Genomic DNA, 19,478 nt, shown 5'->3' on the forward strand with positions numbered 1-19,478 from the left:
TCCCAATAATATTGTCTCGATAAGGGCTAAATATCGATGTATGACCTCTGTAGAATAAGGACCCTAGAGGTGTATGACTGACGATCCCACCACTCGTTGAGAACTACAAAAATTGTGAAAAATCAGACATCGATGTTTGCGATGCATACTGTGGTTGAGGTGTTTGTAGTGGAGGACCACCTGCAAGATAATTCGTATAGGAACTAAATGTTGAATCCGTAAGCATAGTCGAAAAATATCTGCCAGTGAGTGTCATAAAACCCTACAGGCTCTATGCGTAGCCATACGGTGGTAGCATCTGAACCGATGGATATGGCATCTGGACTTACGAATATGGTATCCTTAGGTGAATTGGAGGGCTAGGGATGTAAATCAGTGTCGTTTTCTGGTGTGATGGTTCTGATGCCATAGCTGAGGATGACCCGAAAGCACCTGCTCTTCGTCCAGTATTGGGGGGACGGTGATATTGTGATGTCAGACGTTTTTTGGCGACGATGAATTGCCACCCTCTGTGCTTCCGTTGAAAGTAAGAATGGCTTCTCGTTTGCGTTGAATTATTCAATATAGTCATCTAAAACTATCAAACGAAATTTTGTTATATATTGTCAATAAGGTAAGCGTTGATGTCGGATCTCCCACATCGCCAACCAATCTCTATGCTTCACCAACCGATTTACATCTTTCTTGCCCCTTCTATTGATGTTATTCATATTGTCGATGTTCCTTGGATCTTCTGAAATATATTGTGTGAACCCAGACTAATGAAGCATGCGATCAGTCGGATGCCACTCAACAATAATATAACAAATAAGGGGCACAATCGCCACCCATACATCTAATAATCCACTCAAGTTAGGTGGGATGCAAACCCTCAATTCAATTATGACAACCATTTGAACTAAAACAAAAATATATATTTCTTATCAAAATTAAAATGAGATTCAAATTATATAAATGCAATTAAATAAAAAATTAAAATTAAAAAAAAATTATCTCCACACCAGCTTTATGGTCAATGACTAATCGGATCTCTTACAATTATTCTAGGATATCACAATAATTTTTTATATTACAGGTGATGCACCTTCCAATGGTGCCTATGCCTTAGCCCTAAGACGTATTTTATCGGGTGTATCTTATTTTCTCTCGTGTTAGATCGAACATTATTTTTTAAGTGGTGAGTGACATGTATTTTTTAAGTGATCTTTTATTAAAAAAACTAATGTTACACTGTTAGTTATGACGCGGCTATGCTCACCTACCAAATACACTGCTCATATTACCTTGACTTTCGGCGAAGCCTAGTCTTTTAGCAAAACGACAATCGTAACAACACCACCTAAATTTTAAACACATATTTTCCTATGCAATTCTTTATATATTTGACAAGCAAGAGAGCTTCAGAAAAAAAGAAATTTTTATTCTTTTTTCTGGTCAGAGAAGCAAGAAAGTTGATTCCGGGAAAGAAAGGGGCCATTCTACAAGCATAAAACAAAACACACACAAAAGAAGCTTGGAACCTCATCTGTTCCACTGTTGTTTGTTTTTTACATAAATATCAGCATGCGTTTTTGCTTGCAAATTTAACAAGTTCCCAGCTTGTACTGCTGAGAATGCTGTTCTTGTTCATTGGTAAGAGAGATTCGGTAGAGTTGTTGTTGTTGTGCATGTCAATATGGGCAATTGCTGGGGATCTGATTCTATTGGTCAAGAAGCTAGCCATGTTTACAGCTCCACCAATATCCCCACCACCGGAGGTTTGTATTTGTGTTCATTAACCAATTTTTTTGTTTTTGTTTTTGTAATCTTTTCTTCTCTCATGGATACCAAAAAAAAAAGACTGGTAATTTAGTCAACGGTTTTGTTTCTGTGTTAACAGGAACATCGAATAACATGGCATCATCTGCCACCAGCAGCGTTAGCAATTGCAGAAGTCAATTTTCTCAAACCGTAAGTGAAATCGTGGAGGAGGAAAACCCCGATGGGCGGATCCTGGAAACACCGAACTTGAAAGTCTTTACCTTTGCAGAGATGAAGACTGCAACTAAGAATTTTAATACACTTTTGGGGGAAGGGGGTTTCGGCAAAGTGTACAAAGGCTGGTTGGACGAGAAAACTTTAGCACCCTCCAAGGCTGGCTCTGGAATGATCGTTGCCATCAAGAAATTGAAGCAAGAAAGTGTTCAAGGCTTCCACGAGTGGCAGGTAAACCATCAATTTTCTCATCTGTGCCTGTGTTAATCATCACTTTCATCTTTGTTTAAGCATTATTAACTTGTAAAACTTTGTTTTGAGAATCATTAGACTAGAAAAGAAGAAGAAAGCTAGATGCTTTTTCGGCTTTATTGAGCCTTTAATCCTTAACCCCACCAAAGAAAATAGGTTCATCTGCAATCGTTGACCCCAAATGTGGCATGACTATATTGATTTCCATTGGGCCATTGACTATAAATGTTTCAATGCCATCGCTTTCTTTTCTAGGTATATGATTTGGCAAATTCCCTGATTTTAACGCCTTTGAAAAAGTCGTGTTTTTTGTTCAAGGCTGTCTCTACCAGTGCCAGCATATGATGTTTGATTCTTTATTGTCATTGTCTTTGCAGTCAGAGGTGAACTTTCTAGGAAGGTTATCTCATCCCAGCTTGGTTAAGCTGTTGGGGTACTGTTGGGAGGATACAGAGCTGCTCCTTGTGTATGAGTTCATGCAGAAAGGAAGCTTGGAGAACCATCTATTTCGACGTATGCTCGAAACTCGGAATATAAATACTAAAAAAAAAAGTTCCACTCCATGGACAAATGTCATGTTGATTGCTAGATTATTTGGTTTATGCAGGAAATCCTGCAATTGAACCTATGTCTTGGGAAACCAGGCTTAAAATCGTCATTGGAGCCGCTCGAGGTCTAGCGTTTTTACACTTTTCGGAGAAGGTCATTTATAGGGATTTCAAGGCCTCTAATATATTGCTTGATGGGGTTAGTCCTTGTTTGCCTCATGCCTTTGGATTTCAATGGATATGTGGTAGAATGAAGTTCTTTCAAATGTAGACGGATACGAGTTGAAATTCATATTTTGGTTCTTGTTTACACCTACAGAACTTCAATGCAAAAATATCAGATTTTGGCTTGGCCAAATTGGGGCCTTCAGGTGGAGACTCGCATGTAACGACCAGGGTTATGGGAACATATGGCTATGCTGCACCTGAATACATCGCATCCGGTAATGTCAATACGATACGCCTTTCCGTTCACTTGTTCAACAACTGCATAAAGCAGGCTAATGTTAAAGTTCTGATTCTATGACAACAGGACATTTGTACGTTAAAAGCGATGTGTACGGATTTGGTGTGTTGCTTGAGGTGATGACAGGGCTGAGAGCATTTGACACAAAGCGCCCGGAAGGAAAGCAAACTCTGGTGGATTGGCTTAAACCAACACTAGCACACAAAAGAAAGCACAAAACAATAATGGATGCTCGGATCGAGGTTCAGTATTCATCCAAGGCCGCATCGCTAACAGCTGTGCTTACCCTCAAATGTTTAGAGCATGATCCTAAAAACCGTCCGTCCATGAAAGAAGTTGTCGAGGCATTGGAACGGATCGAATCGCTTAATAAGGAAAGGCCAAAGGACACCTCCAGATCCGGCTCCATTCATTCCTGGACTACTCCTAGGCATGGAGAACAAGGTAGTAGTCATCGTTCCGCAGGATCAATCCGAGGGAAAAGATAAGTAATCAAAGATCCTGCATTGTGTTAATGTTCTGGAAGAGTGATGATTCTTTTTCGTTTCCTTCTCGGTTATATTATATGATCAACTACTATTCTTTTGGAGATTTCTGCATACATATGTCTGCAAATAGATTCTTTTCTTTTTGTAAATGTAGAATAGAATGGAGATTGTTGAGTTGTGTTGTGTTGTACGTAGTTTAATTTCCCATGCATCTCAAATTTGCTGGCCTGATTTTTATTATATTTATTTTTTATCCTTATTGTTATAGATAAAAAGATGATCCACATGGTTTGATCTTGTTTGTAGGCAAAAGGAAAGGTGAAGAGATATACTTGAAACCTTGATAGGTGTAAACTCAACTTCAAAGTATGATCATATTATTAATTATTATTATCATCATCATTGTTATGATGAAAAATATAGTGTTAAATTAGTCAATGTATTGCATTATAATTTATGTTTATGTATTATATCCAAAGATGAGTTGTGATTTACATTCATCTTAGCAGACATTTGGTTCATTAAATACTTTACGAGTATGTGATAATAATTTATGAAATTATCTTTATTAAATAAATAATAATATTCATGCAATTCTTTAAAAAATAAGAGCCGATAGCATCATATGTCCTCAAACTATAGTTTTCCTTCTAAATTGGTCCCTAAACTTCTAAATATTCCAATTTCTCCTTAAATTATGACTATATTCTAAATTAGCTTTAAACTTTTGAATATTTTGTTTCATCCCCAAACTATATCCTTCATTCTAGATTGGTCCCCAAACATTTTCACATTTCAATTTCATCCCAGATTATATGTATATAATAATTACATTCCATGTTAATAAAATCATTAGGCCAAGTATATTGTTATGTTTTTGAAAAAAATAAATTTTAGATTAATTATGGTTAAATTAATTACTATTTGGATGAATTTGGGGATGAAATGGTAGGTTTAAAAGTTTAGGGACCAATTTAGAATAAAGGTGATAGTTTGAGGAAATTGGAATTTTCAGAAGTATAAGGACTAATTTAGAATGATTATCATAGTTTTGAAGATGAAATTATAATATTCAAAAGTTTTAGGGACTAATTTAGAATGTGGATCATTGTTTTGGGGCAATTAATTCAAACAAAATAATAATATTGATGCATTTATTTATTTTATTAATATTCATGCATTAAAATATTTTATAATAACATTTCATTAAAATAATTAAGGAAATATTACATATTAAGCCAAGTAAAACAATTTTATATGTCTAATATTAAAATCGCATGTAGATTAACTACTAAGGCTGAATTTATATTAAAATTATTTAATGTTGATGTAAGAATGAAGATTAGAAATGATATTAATACTATGATAAGTTGTGTCTTATGAAAGCATATCAAACAGAATAAAGATTGACAATCGAGTTTGCTTTAAAGTTAAACCTATATAATGTAAATTAAATTTCAAAAACAAATATTGATAATGGAATTTAATACTCAATTGTCAAAATGTCTTCTTTGATTCACAAATGATTGATACATAAATTTATTATAACACATCTTATTAGCCAATTTTAAAATGTAGTATCAAACCTATTTGAGTTTATTTATAGGGTTACTCACTATTTTATTATCTCTTATTTCACTCTTCGTATATTTACGGCATTATGACGTAGATTACTTAATACTTTTTAATTATTAAAAAACAAATAAAATTAAAAAAATCATTTTCATTCATTCTTTCTTCTCTCCTCTTCCCATTTCTCTATTTTTCTCCTCATCTTGTACAAACCCAGATTATGATCACCATCTCGACTGTCGTTCTGACCACCATTGGCCTCCTTTGTTGGAGGTCAGACTCTCAAAATTCCCCTCTAGAAAACTCCCTAAATCCCAAAATATAACACTCGTCCCTCTCTCACCATGGCAGAACCTTCATGGAACATCTTCAGTTTTTTCTTGATTCCAACGATGGCTCATTCATAAGTAAATCCCATAATAATTTTCGTGCTCAGATTCCGAATCCATCGATAATAAGCTTGAAAACTCCTTATGAATCTTGATTTCAACAGCAACTTTGGTGGATTTATATTAATGGAGGTGCAAATGCTGAGTCACACCGTGAGAGTTCACGAAGGCAACCACAAGCATGGTACCCACCATTTTTGGTTTACTGAGATTGATGCTACGACGAGATGCTTTTGGTGCATCAGTAAGAAATCTTTTGGAAGAATTTATCCTTGCTTCTGGTGTTTATTCTTTCAAATAATGTATAATGAAATGGGTTTTTGTGTATTAGTGTAATTTCCTAGGATTAACCCACCATTCATGGATTGATTAGTGGAGGTTTCGAATGCTTATGATATTTTTTCATCCTTTGTTAAGTGTCAAAGGATGATGGATTTTATCCTATTTCATCATCAGTGTTTGTTGTTGAATCTACACCAGTGTTTTTAAGGGTACAATTTACCCTATCTAGAATTTGAGTTTTTGAAAGAGGAGAGAAAGATACCATTGATGATTTGAGATTTAAATTTGGATTTGGGGTTGAAGGTTTAAAACTAGGGTTTGATAATAGAATTTAATAATTTTATATTTTAAAATTATAAATCTGATGTGACAAATTTTATTATTAAAATAAGTTATGTAGTAACTCTATTAATGAGAAAATAGTCGAGTGATAAAAAAATTTAATGTTTAAATTTCAGTGAGTAAATTAAAAAAATCGAAAGTGCGATAAGCGAAATAGGAGAGATAATAAATTTTAATGAGTAATCATGTATTTACCCATATTATAAGTATAAAAATATTGTCCTATAAACATTGTATTTTTAATTTCATCGAATGAGTACTCACCAAACTAATATATTTATAAGTTCGAGTTCTATGGTTAGAATATGTATTATGTAATCCATCAAGAGACTCCGGTGACTAAAGGGGGTGTTGTTTTCTTTTAAGGACCCGGATTCAAGCAATTACGTCTACATGCATATGTGTTATCAATTATTAAGAAAAATTCTAAACAATTACTACCTTACAATCACATTAAATTACTCAATAAAGCGTAAATTTAATAGTTGTATTTTAATTTAATCAATTATAGTCTCTTTATTTTTAAAAATTTAAAATTTCAGTCTTAAATAATACAAAGATAATATAATAAAAGCTTAAGGATTATAATTATCAAAACGAAGAAGAAGAATTAAATCTATAACATATAATATAGAGACTAACGATAGAATTCAATTTAGCAAATGTTATAACTACTATCTATTTAGATTAAGATTGAAAATTGACAAAGTATAAAGATCAAAAATGACGAAAATAAGGTATATGAGAACAGTCGCACTATGATTCAAAAGGAAGAAATGAGCAAAAAAATATGCTTTTTAGTTTAATGTTAATGAGAATAAAAAGTTGTGACAGAATAGCAAAATGATGGAGGTAATGAAATCATTTCAATTAAAACTAGATGGACTACAAAAAAATATGCGTGAAAGAATAATAACTATGATCCAGCAAGACGAGCAGCTTTTGAACAAGTTTTATTTCCCATCACTCACCATATGCATCAATGACGTGGTTTATGCAAACGGGGGCGATTGCAGAAAATCCTGCCATTAGCCTTCACAACTGCTGCAACACCAAGGCTTATGGTAGCCCACAAAGCAGACGGCGAAAACAAAGATTATGTCGATGTCCCTTTCGTGCTAATGAAGCTATACTTCATCGTTGGATTAAGCACAAGTGTAAACTAACCTTGCCCAAGTGACAAGATTGTGAGAAGTAACCCTAGTGAGACCACACATAAAGCTGCTGGGAAGTTCTGCAGAAACAAACAAATAAAAAACTTAAAAGAACTACTAAGACCGATAAAAGTATTCGACATGGATAAGAAACACGGAATATAAAGTTACATACAAAAGCATATATCTATGTATCTGTATTCAATCTTGGCACCGGCAAATAAAAACATGAAATGGCACATGATGATGGGAAAGTAATACATTCACCTTCTGGCTTGTGCCGCAGTACTAACATAATAGATCAGAATGAGATACTATGAAATATATAGGTGGAACAAAAAGATGGAAAGCTTTTAACATTCTACTAGGGTTGTAAAGATCAACTGGAATATTCTAGCAAAATACTTTGGAATATGCGTTAAATAATGTGTTTAACTATGCATAGTAAAGCCATAATCTCAAGTCTCAACAACATAACGTGGCTGCTTGATCATTTTTCGGTAAAAATCTATATTTCAAAAGTTTCAGATGAACGTTTTGCACTGTATACAAATGTGACACACTCTCTCTCTCTGCCGGCCTCAAACCTGCAGTGAAGTTTTGATATATTGTATTGGACAAGGACATGTCAATGGACAATGAACTCTAAGTTCCTGTCGAGGACTGTCATCTGACATAAGCTTCTTGTATAATCCACATAAACAAGATGGCAATAGCTTCGAAAATTAAGTAATATCACGCAGTATATAGCTTCACAAACATCACAATAAAAGCAACGGAATCTTGAAAGTCATATTTTTGTTCCATCTATACTTACAGCCATAGACTCAAGGCCTCCTTTTTGTGATGGTGGTGTTAAATCCCGGCTGACAGAAACAATGTAATGTCCTAGCAGGAGATCAATCGCATCCTAAATGCGCGTAACAAATATATTAGAGAAAGCTTCTACATTGAATACCATCTCAGAAATGATCCCTTTATAAATGGAGTAAAATAAGAAACAAAAGAAAGGAGAGAGCAGGACACCAATTGTTCAAAGAGCTGCTCCATTTATTACACCTATTTTAACAGAAAATATATGATCAAATCATGGATTGTTGTTCACAAAATAATGACACCGATTTAACAGTAAGAATGGTGAAACAAAAGTTCGATGTGAAATAGTATTGAATGATGGGCACTTATGCATATAAAAGTTCTTCTATCATTAGAATTAGGGGGGAAAATAACTAAAAGGTAGGGTCACCTACCATTATCCTACCCCATACATTTACAGACAGCTATAAACGGTGATGGTAAGTGAAAATAGTTTGAAATATTATTAACCTACTTTTGCAAGTATTACTTAAAGAAACAAGTATCCGTACCTGTTTTGTTCCATCAGCAAAGTTATTCAAATAATACCGACCGAGGGCATTATAGAAATCATTAAGGATCCCTTGAACTGTCCGCTTACCAAACCTACAGCTCACAAGAAACAAACAGGTCAAACCCCATAGATCAATTCTAAATGTAAACAAAAAAGTCATATTTTCAGAGATGCACAGAAAATGATAACTGGTCATATTCAAAGTGCCCAAAGGCTAATCGAATATCATTTCTGGATTTCATTATGGTTCTAAGCTCAAAAATGCTTTTAATAAGTTCTTAATATGCTTTAGAATATATCAAATTAATTAGGCTTAGCTAGGTATGAAGCATGGAAAATTGTTAATTAAATTCAAAACCACTTTCTTACTTTGAATCTTAACCATTTGATTAACAAATTTTGTATCCTTCCTCATTTCTATCCTTCATACCAAGCAAAGCCTAAGAATTCAAATGTTACTGTAACGTCAAGACATAGATGCCATAATTTCTTGAAACGACACTGGAAGTATTCGAAGGAGAACTAGTAAGGCTCAATAACAACTATGCTTTTAGAATCTTTTCAATTTAAAGAAAAACTTCATAGAGCATAACATTAGTGTCGGTCCAAATTTAATATTAATGATAGTGTTCTCAAGAATGCTGGGTATAACAAAAACATTTAGCAGAAAAAATCAACACTGCTATTTGTACAAAGATGCACCAACATAGCTTGAGACTGCCATTTTCCAGATATAAATATTAACACTCAATCTGTAAAATCAGGATGCAAATGTACCTGACAAAATCTCCTTTCAGTGCAGGGGTGCCAGAATATTGTATGCTTACGTCATCCCCATGATTAGCCCATAATGAACATGTGCAAACATTTTAAAGTAAGTTTTTTAGTTCACATGGTAGTAAATCAATTTTATACATTTATCAATTTATCCAAAAATAAATAAGCAAATTGATATATAATCGAAAGTAATAAAAGTTAAGAAGGAATATCCTGTGAAAGCAAATTACTACATCAAGAAAAAATGGAATTACTTACATATTTTCTACTTTTCATCTAGATTTGGATGTGAGCTGATAGTTTCTTCAGCGGCAAAAACACCAATTCTCCTAAGCTGAGGTTCCATCATTTTCCTACCTATCATGCCCTGCAAGCATAAAATTATCACAGCTATTGAAGTGAAGAACGCTAAAAGTATGGTAAACAAGAATAACTGGTAACTACATGCACTCCTTGAGTATGTCTCCATGTCTCAGAGAGATCTACATTGCAACTTAAAACAAAAAAAGCATATATTCTGAGAGATAGTCCCATACATCAAATTCAAAATTTGAAGAGTCGTTGGTTTTGTTATAGGAAGCACTTTCAAAGGTCAGAAACATCCATCTATGAATACTCTATAGTGATAGTTGGAATTCATTGTAGAACTTAATACACCTTCCATTCAATATCTAGTATTACTCTTTATAGGTAACAACCATTCAGAAGGAGCAGCATCAGAAAATGAATGTAATCGGATTTGGGCTGGAGTTGAAATTGTCAGTGGGTAAGCACTAAGCATAAGTTTGCTATCCAAAAAGAAAATGCATTGGCAATGGAAAACATGTTGTGCCTCCTTCAACAAAGCCAGGATTAGATATATTTAGCTTAAAACGCACCTTTGTAACATTGGTGCGGTCTAAGCAATTAATGCAATTGGTCCTTACTACTCCAAGTTGCTCCTTCATTTTCTCACCCTTGTCATTCAACAAGAGGTACCTATCAGTTTTGGACAAAGAGAACCCAACATCAATCCCTATATTTCATTCCTATAAACTTCTACTAAGGGAACAATATTGTAAAACCTTTCCTTGCAAAATCAATCAAATAAAAAGCACACTAGGAACAGTTATCAAATTGTATATTACAGATAAATTCAATTATCAAAACATACCCATTTTTATCAAGAAAATCTGCAATTTGATCATAGAGGAAGGAAAGACGCTCAAAATGAACATGTCCACAGATCTTATGGAAATCAAAGTGAATATATCTGCAATATCACAGGTTATTGCATAAAACATAACAAAAACAAAGGAAAAAGAAAGGTTTAGATAAACAGAAACTATACCTTAAATCATCACTTTGTATAGGTTCCACTGAACTTGCAAACTTTGCACTTAAGCGCCCCTCATCTCCGGTCTGGTAAGAGATAAAGTGGCACATGATCAAACATTTGAAATAATGAATGAATGCTTGCCCAAATGAAAACTCACTTTTTGCAAGGACAAAGTATAATGTCAACATGCATTCTCTATGCATTTCATAAGAGGATTTGAGTATATTCAATATAATAAATTACAACGCATACTGCAAACCAATAGTCATCCAATGCTCACTGTGGTGACAAGATCAATAGCTAGTACAACTCCATATTTTTGCCTTAGATCCAGAAAATGCCTCTCAGCCACTCGGGGCTACATAATGTCCTAATACCAGAAAAGTCGGTGAAGGTAGAAGAAATTCATGCGTGCAATAAAATAGTTGCAATAAATGAACACGCTTACAGCTTCTTCAGGTTTTACAATCTCAAACTTAGGCTTATAAGTCAAATCAACAATTTGCTCCCAAAGAAATGGCATTGACCCTCGAACCTGTAAGAGGCAAAACAAGGGCATGGGTTTATAACAATCTGATCCAATAACCCGTAGAACGTGAAAATAAAAATATGGCCCTCATAACTTGGACACTGAAAAATTGGCAAAGGCAGGATTGGGTAGAGTCAGCCCACTGCTGATTGCACTTGGAAGAGGTTCTTAATACTTGTACCTTTGTTTTGATATGTCTGATTACTTTTGGTTTATAAAGCCTTTATTTATTAATAAATTTCTACTTTTCAGGGGGGGGGGAAACTTTTGTTCTTGGTACTTCTCTAAGGAATATAAGGACTGAAAAAGAGGCCAAATTTTGTAACATATTGATTTTATAGAGATTAAACAAGTAGTGACTGTTACCTGAACAAATGAAGTAATAAAACCATTCATCTGCACAATTTGCTCTGTTTCCACAAAATTTGCAGCATACCCATCAGGATCAGCTCCCCTTCTCCACATTCGGGTTCCTTTCAAACGATACATAATCATTGACATTAAGTTGCCTACATAAAGCCTAAAAAGCTTGAAAGTAAGAAAATGAAGCAGGGTTTAAATATTATTTTATATATCCATTTAGAAAATCCATTTCCTATCCGTCTCAAGCTCAAAATGGATGAGGCAATCCTGTCAGCTAATATTTTGTACAGATAATGAAATTTATCCAGTACAAACATGAATGGAACTTGCAAAAGGTACGAATTTGTTCATATTAGAAAAGAGAATCTGTAATAGTACTAGTCTACCAGATTTTCATTGCTTTTGCAACATTGAATAATTCAAACCCTTCCCTTCAACATCACAAATTTGAAAAATAAAATTGCAGGCAAGATAAAGCCAAGCTAAAAAATATAATTTATTTTTTGATAAAATAAGACCTCATTAAAAACCCCCTTATTATCCTACATGTTACAAACATAACATGAAGGACATTGGAAGGAGGAAAAGAGTGCCTCTAACTTTTATTAATTAGAACAATAATACACCTCCACACCTCAACTGCTAACAACTTCTTACAAAACAGAAAACCATAAATCTGAAAACATAACACACCCTGATACTCCCTAAATAAGAACAACCAAGGCATAACACCTTAACTATTACACAAACCTAAAAATCAGCCTATACCAGCTTTAGCTAATTCATCCGCTTCCCAATTTGCTGCTCTCGAGATGAGCCTTGTGATAATACCCTTCCTCTCCACAGTAGAAGCTAAAAAATATTGAGAGCATTTCTAGCTTTGGCTACCATTTCTCCGGGTACATCTCCTAGCAATCAATGTAACATCAACAATTTCTTTTCCAATGGCTGCTTGGAAGTTTTGAAAACCTAATTGGCAGTTAAGGGGATGCTTTATATAGAAAGTCGACACTAGTAATGAATCAGTTAAGAAGGAATAAGAACTTTTCATGCCAAAAATTGCTAAAATTATTAGTTTCATCAAGGATACTCCCTTGGACAACTGGAAGCAAAAAATGGATCAAGCTGCAATCACAGAACCCAAAAGGAGTTAGCTACTTCAAATTCAAAGGATGCAAATGAGGGGCATGAAACTACACAATTACTAAAGGAAAAGGCTCACCTTGTGGTCTATAAGTACTTCCAACATATAATTGTTCCAAAGAAATCTGGGTTATGCCTGTGGAAAGCATTTGGTAACATAAGGAAAAGCCTCTCAGTAATTTAGTGGCAACAAAGAATGAAAGAATCACATGGAAATTTTGATGAATATTGAATACTGCACTTACAAAAACTACCATAAAAGCAAACTACCATAAGGAAAAGGCTCATCTAATAATCTCATAAAATAGAAAACAAAGAGAGTAATCCATCTACTAGGTACTTAAAAATTGAGCAATTTACCTGTCTCCAAAGAGGAAGCAATTTAGATTTGTGTCCCAGATCATTTAATCGCTGAGCACTGTTGTGTACAAAATCATATAATGGTTACTTTCACCAAAAATATAAACATTTAAAGAAAATATAACAACTGGCAAAAATGAATAAGAGTACATAATTGCCAATAAATCCAAAGTGCCTAGCCTATTGATATATATTGGAAGCTTGCAAGTTGTTTGATGACATACTATTGGCCTTCATTAACAAACTAAAATCTTGATGATTATACTGGAACAACTTTGTGGTGATAGTTAACTTTAACATATTAAAGGGCCAGTTTACTGTTTTGCCTCACAACATGCTATGTTTCTCACAAATGTGCTCTCTATGTGTCATCTTAAACCTACAGAACAAAGGCATATCTAAAGTCAATCCATTTTCCAGTGTGTCAAAAGGGAATTGTACTTTACCCCTCCTAGGATTACCACTTATAAACTTATAGTTAGCAGTTTGCATGTGTATACATAAGGCTGATATTTATAATGCAGAGATTTCTTGTAATTGTAAACTGCTCTGGTTGGAAGTTTCTCTAAGAAGATATCACTCAGAAAGATGCTGGTGTGCACATCAGAACCTTTTTTGCTTGATGTGTAACTGTTTTGAGAAAGAAAATTGTTCTACGCGTGCATACAAGGCCTGATTTGACAAAGTAGTTCACCTCAGCGTTAAATTGGTGTCATAAGAGAAAAAGAGGCCAAAAGTCCGCTCTGCAACTTTTAGCAGCCCAGAAAATTCACTCTCGACCTTTTTCTAACAAAATGGCATAAAAGATTCTTGTGTGAATCAACCAATTCAATTACACTTGCTAGAAGAAGTGAGGAAACAGTCTGTACCTGTTCTGGAGAAGAGTTTTTAAGCGAATGATCGCATGGAAGAATTCTCATGGATACAACTTTGAAGATGGGATGCCCCAAGTAATATGCAACACATTCATGCTCCGTTATAACAATTAAATATGATCCTAAGCAGATAAAATTTAACACATCAAAATGATTGGAGATATGGAGATACCACCGGCCTCAATTCTGAGAATACAATCAAATAACAAAAGTAAAACGAAAACCAATTGTCGTCTCATTTGGATCTTACAGATTTATATGCCCTACTGATCTAATCAGGCACATATTTTCACCGTTCAATTGGGGTCCCCAGCTAATTTTCCATAAAGGATAATTAAAAATTCAGAAATTTCATAGAAACCTATCATACCTGCAACAAGCTTTAGCATTCCACTACTCCAAAGATGGCCTGAATCTTAGGAACACGAACAGCGCTGCATTCTGGAATAGCATCTATAGAACGAAGAAAAACGTCCAGTAAAACCATCTAACACTTTACCAACCAAAGACCAAAATTGAAAAGAGAAGCAGAAGAATAGTAAGATGGGGTGAAAAACCCACCAACGAGCTTGATTGAGGCATCCACACGATTAATTGACAAAGAGGAAGCAGAAGAACCATCGGAGGGTTCAATCACATACTCATCAGGGAACTCCCATAACCGCAGTCTTGTATATAGCTTTTGGCATGACTCTGCCCTCTCCATCATTATTGGAATTCTATTTCACTACGAAGTCACATTCAACAATCAAAAACACAAGAGAAAGAAATATATCTTAAAGAACCCTTCAATGAATCAATGTAGGAGGACTTTGTTGAAGTGAGAAATAAATAGCAGGCAGCAAAAGAGGCGAAAAAGCAAAGGGTACCCGACAAAAGACGAATAAAAGCAAGATTCTGTGTAGAGAGTGAGATCTATGTTTACTGGTCCAAAACAACAAAAGTGAAACAACCCCGTTTTTCTTCAAGTGAAAATGCAGCTCGTTTTGCAACAAAAAGGAAGAAGGGTATAACGAGAGGGCAGGCGAAAGCCTGATAGACTAACGTTGTCCAATGATTGTTTATGTTTTCTTGTTCCTCTTACTGATGAGTTAAGTTTTGTCGAGCTTAGGATTTTTAACAGTTTTAGGCTAATAAAAGAATAAAACAACGGCGGACGACTATTATTATGCCGTTGTCTGGGGCTTTTTGCAACTGATTATCTGCTAACGTGGGCTTCCATTCGCTCTGCTTCCAGTTTCTACCCCATTAATACGGCATCATTGACATGGTCATTCTCCATTGCTCACAATGCTACTCTTTTATTCATCCTCTTCTTTCACTTCCACCTGAATAATATATTATCGAATCATAACAAGTTAAACATTTTTTAAGTAACATCTCGATTTTATTTTAAATATAATTAAAGTTCGTGTAATTATCACACATCGCATACTCATATATATATATATATATATATATATATATATATATATATATATATATATATGACTTTTTCTAACACCAACCAGACTATAAATATATATATATATATAATTGACTTTTTCTAACACCAACCAGACTATAATGGTTAAAAGAATTTATTATTATTTTTAGAGGTATCGGATTTGAACATCAATAGAGTATGAACGTTCATTGTCAATTGATTGAAAATCTTATTAATCGTTTGGTTGATTTTTTGTTTAATTTTTCAATGTTGGATTTTTATGTCACTTTGACTAACCAAGATAGTGTTTATCTGTTACACTGTTGATTTTTCTGTTTTGAACCCTCATATTGAACTTGGATATGTAATTTGTGTTTGTCGATAGTTTTTTGTTGACACTCGATTATGCTTTGCAGTTGTTGTTGGTTTTGCAGTAGTTTAATCTCATGTTATGATTCATTTGCCGGTCCAATCAAACTTGTTCGTATTTTTCTTTTGTTCAAGTTTTTTAGATGAATTTTTAAGATTTTCCTTATATCATCCTTAAGATATCTCGAGTGATTGGTTTATTATATCAATAGTAATATGAAAATATTTTAATTATGTATTTAATTTATGAATAAGTGTAATTAAAAAAAATTATCCGCTCTATTTGCGATCATGTGATTGGTCTTTCTTTCTTTTTACAGTTGCAGTTCTGTTGGATTATATTTCGACATATGTGAAAAAACTTTGTTCATAAATCCTGTCTTTCTCGATCCTCAAGTTTGCCTTTTTCATGGTTATCTACTAACCTTTGACAATCTTGTCAAGATTTTAGCAGACTGTTCTATTTTCAAATCTGAAACCCCATAAAATTATTAAAATATAACCACATCATTAGCTTAGCTGTCGAGGAAAAGTAGTATGCACGAGAACCATGGCCCAATAACAGCAAAGCTCCAGCGCGAACAGATTGGTTTACTTGGCATAAAATGTCATTGCACATGGCATAAAATGTCTTTTCTACAATGGAAGTAAAGAAGAAAACCTGTCGGGTGTAAAGGACCGGTATCTTTCACCAGCCTGCTTAAAGTTTTCCTTCTCAATAATGCACTGTGACGTTTGTTAAAGAAGTCATAAACTGATCATGATCTAATTGGAAGACTCAGAGATTCAAGCTTAAAACTTAAATTAGTTGAAATAGGATCTTAGAGAAATAACCTTCTCTCTTTGACCGCTACCAATGGCAGAAGAATAGGGTGCTTCTCAGCACGACGAACAGGATCATACCTAGAAGGGAAGTAGTTCACCTAAAAGAATATTCATTAACAATAATTATGCAACAATAAAATGATGATTGGTCACAAATTGGTGCAGACTAAGCTGTAAAAAATTTACTAGATCATTAAAATAGAAACTCATTTGGGTGCTTTCTAATGATGATCATTTAAGTCTTCTATACGATAGGAGTATGAAAGTATGCATGCATGCTTGCTTATCTACACAAAAATAAAAGAGAGAGAAAGAGAGAATACCTCCTCATCTGTATGCATAAAATTCATAAAACCGTCATGATGATTATTTGATGAACACATTTGGGGGCATTTGCTGGAAGCTGCAGATAATTCGGTCCAAGACGTTACCTCTGAGTGTCAGAATAGGAGAAGATTCTAGATTGGAGCATCTTATCATCTGAATAATAGATGCCAGGGACAATGATGGAAGAGCAGAAGGCTAACTGCTCATTCTCAGCAAAGAAATTGTCGATGTTCCTGTTTAACACCATTCGACCCACTGGCTGCAATGGCAAGATGTCCTCTGGCCAGGTATTGGTTACATCAAGTGGATCAAAATCAAACCTGTCCTCATCAGCGGGATCCATTATTTGAATGAATAGCTTCCACTCAGGGTAGTTTCCAGTTGCAATTGATTCGTAAAGATCTTGTGTAGCGTGACTGTGATTGGCTCCACCAACTCTTACGGCATGATCCTCCAACAGAGATTTTACGCCACAAGTGGGTTTCCAGTGGAATTTCACATAGTGCATCTTCCCAGCCTTGTTGATTAGAGTGAAGGTATGAACACCAGAGCCATCCATGTGCCTATAATCTTGTGGAATACCAATGTCATCAAAGAGGTAGGTGAACATGTGCAAGCTTTCAGGGTGGTGCGAAAAGAAGTCCCGAATCCTCCAGTTCTCCTGAATGTGGGACTTTGGGTTGGGTTTGAGAGCATGGACCATATCAGGGAACTTCATTCCGTCACGGATGAAAAACACAGGGAAATTGTTCCCCACTAGATCAAAATTTCCCTGGTTGAACAAGGAAACCAAAGAGAGCAAACTATTAACTTCACTTCTCATAAATGATATTTCTGACTCAAATTCCTCAACATATGTGAATATATATGATGATGCTTTCTCTATTTATGCAAATAGTACGAACATAGACACATAATATACAAAGAAAGAGAGAAGAGTGTGAAAGTGCTTACAAAATTAAGAAAACAGAAGCAATAAAGCAAAACCTTAGATATGGAACCAAATCTCTTGTTACCTCTCGAGTGTAGAATTTCACAGCGAAACCTCGAAGGTCTCTCAAAGTTTCAGGACTACTGCGTTAATGAATAACTGTGGAAAATCTAACAATGACTAGAGTCTGGACTTCAGGGGCCCAAAGGAAATCAGCACATGTAAGATGAGATATATCATGAGTGACCTCGAAGAACCCTTTTGCACTGGCTACTCTAGCATGAACAACACGTTCAGGTATGCGTTCTCTATCAAAATTAGCTAGCTTTTCCACCAAATGATAATCTTCTAGGAGAATTGGACCTGTCATATGATATAAAGTGTCATCCAGCCTCTGGTTTTATTGCATATATCTTTTGCTTCTGGTTTTCCATGAAGCTAGTCCTCCCCAAATCATATAGAACCTTTTGAAGAACTTTACCAGCAAAAATGGTTGGCATGACTCAAGAAGCTTTGGTGTCTCATAAGAAGCATGATTCAAAATAATTGATGCTAATATTGACAAAATCAACACCTTAATAAGGCTAAAATAAGTACATGTGAAACGCATCCAAATCGACCCAAAGATACAAAATTGAAGGTTTAGAAACTCTACTATTTATCTATGAAAACACTACAAGGAATAAACATCATATGGACGCTCCTGGAATCATATATAATTACCTCTTGCTCCCGCGTTAAGTGATGAATTATTGTTCCAAACTGGAGCACCGGAATTTGTGGCCCAGAAAGGGGAATTGAAGGCACTTGGAGGACGAAGCTGCATCCAAAAATAGCTCCAATAAGAAGTAAAAATAAATAGCACAAGCAAACTAATTGAAGGTTCCATAAGATAGTGGACTTGACTTTATTGACAGATATTATAAGAGGTAAACGACCAAAACCCAGGAACTGAAAACCAGAAAGGAAATTGAACATATGAATTATCATAGAGATCACGCAAAGACGGATAAAGGGACAAAATATAAACCATTTAATTAAAGCATTAGCAATAGACATCGGAACTACATAGCTAGATATAAATAATAGAAATACAACATCTCTGCTTGTTAGCTAAGAAAATATAGGAAAATGGGAAAGAACTTGAAGTTTATCCATTCATTAGAGAAAGATCAAACAGCAATCTTTGATGAGATAACTTTCTCAAATTGGTTCAAATGCTTCAACCTTTAACATACTATATCTTCTAAAAAAATTCACTGACAACAATCAAAGATAGGGAAAAAAAATTAAGCAATCAAGAAAGAACACTTTTTTCAGATTTAATAGATATAAAGCATCCCAAAATTGAAACTTGATGTCATGACCCATGAGGCGAATTTAGGGATTGCTGAAGAGA

The 19,478-nt window shown here is 34.6% G+C and overlaps 1 protein-coding gene, 1 long non-coding RNA gene and 2 pseudogenes across 2 annotated transcripts; 2 read left to right on the forward strand and 2 right to left on the reverse strand.

Moving 5' to 3' along the window:
* The first annotated feature begins 1,576 nt into the window (after positions 1-1,576).
* Positions 1,577-3,743, forward strand: LOC120210220 (probable serine/threonine-protein kinase PIX13). The gene is made up of 6 exons (XM_039208993.1): positions 1,577-1,757; positions 1,880-2,205; positions 2,604-2,739; positions 2,834-2,973; positions 3,094-3,217; positions 3,307-3,743. The coding sequence occupies exons 1-6, from the start codon at positions 1,676-1,678 to the stop codon at positions 3,726-3,728; spliced, it is 1,230 nt and encodes a 409-aa protein (XP_039064924.1). The 5' UTR covers positions 1,577-1,675; the 3' UTR covers positions 3,729-3,743.
* A 324-nt stretch (positions 3,744-4,067) lies between these two features.
* LOC120210222 lies at positions 4,068-19,330 on the forward strand. Its single transcript, XR_005524485.1, has 3 exons — positions 4,068-4,077; positions 14,730-14,739; positions 19,198-19,330. It is a non-coding gene; the product is annotated as an uncharacterized LOC120210222 (long non-coding RNA).
* Positions 7,163-15,157, reverse strand: LOC120210221 (annotated as a pseudogene).
* Positions 14,196-19,059, reverse strand: LOC120210219 (annotated as a pseudogene).
* Positions 19,331-19,478: the final 148 nt, after the last annotated feature.

The sequence above is a fragment of the Hibiscus syriacus genome, unplaced genomic scaffold, assembly GCF_006381635.1.
Source record: "Hibiscus syriacus cultivar Baekdansim isolate YM2019G1 unplaced genomic scaffold, ASM638163v2 tig00109919_pilon, whole genome shotgun sequence".
Classification (NCBI taxonomy): Eukaryota; Viridiplantae; Streptophyta; class Magnoliopsida; order Malvales; family Malvaceae; genus Hibiscus; species Hibiscus syriacus.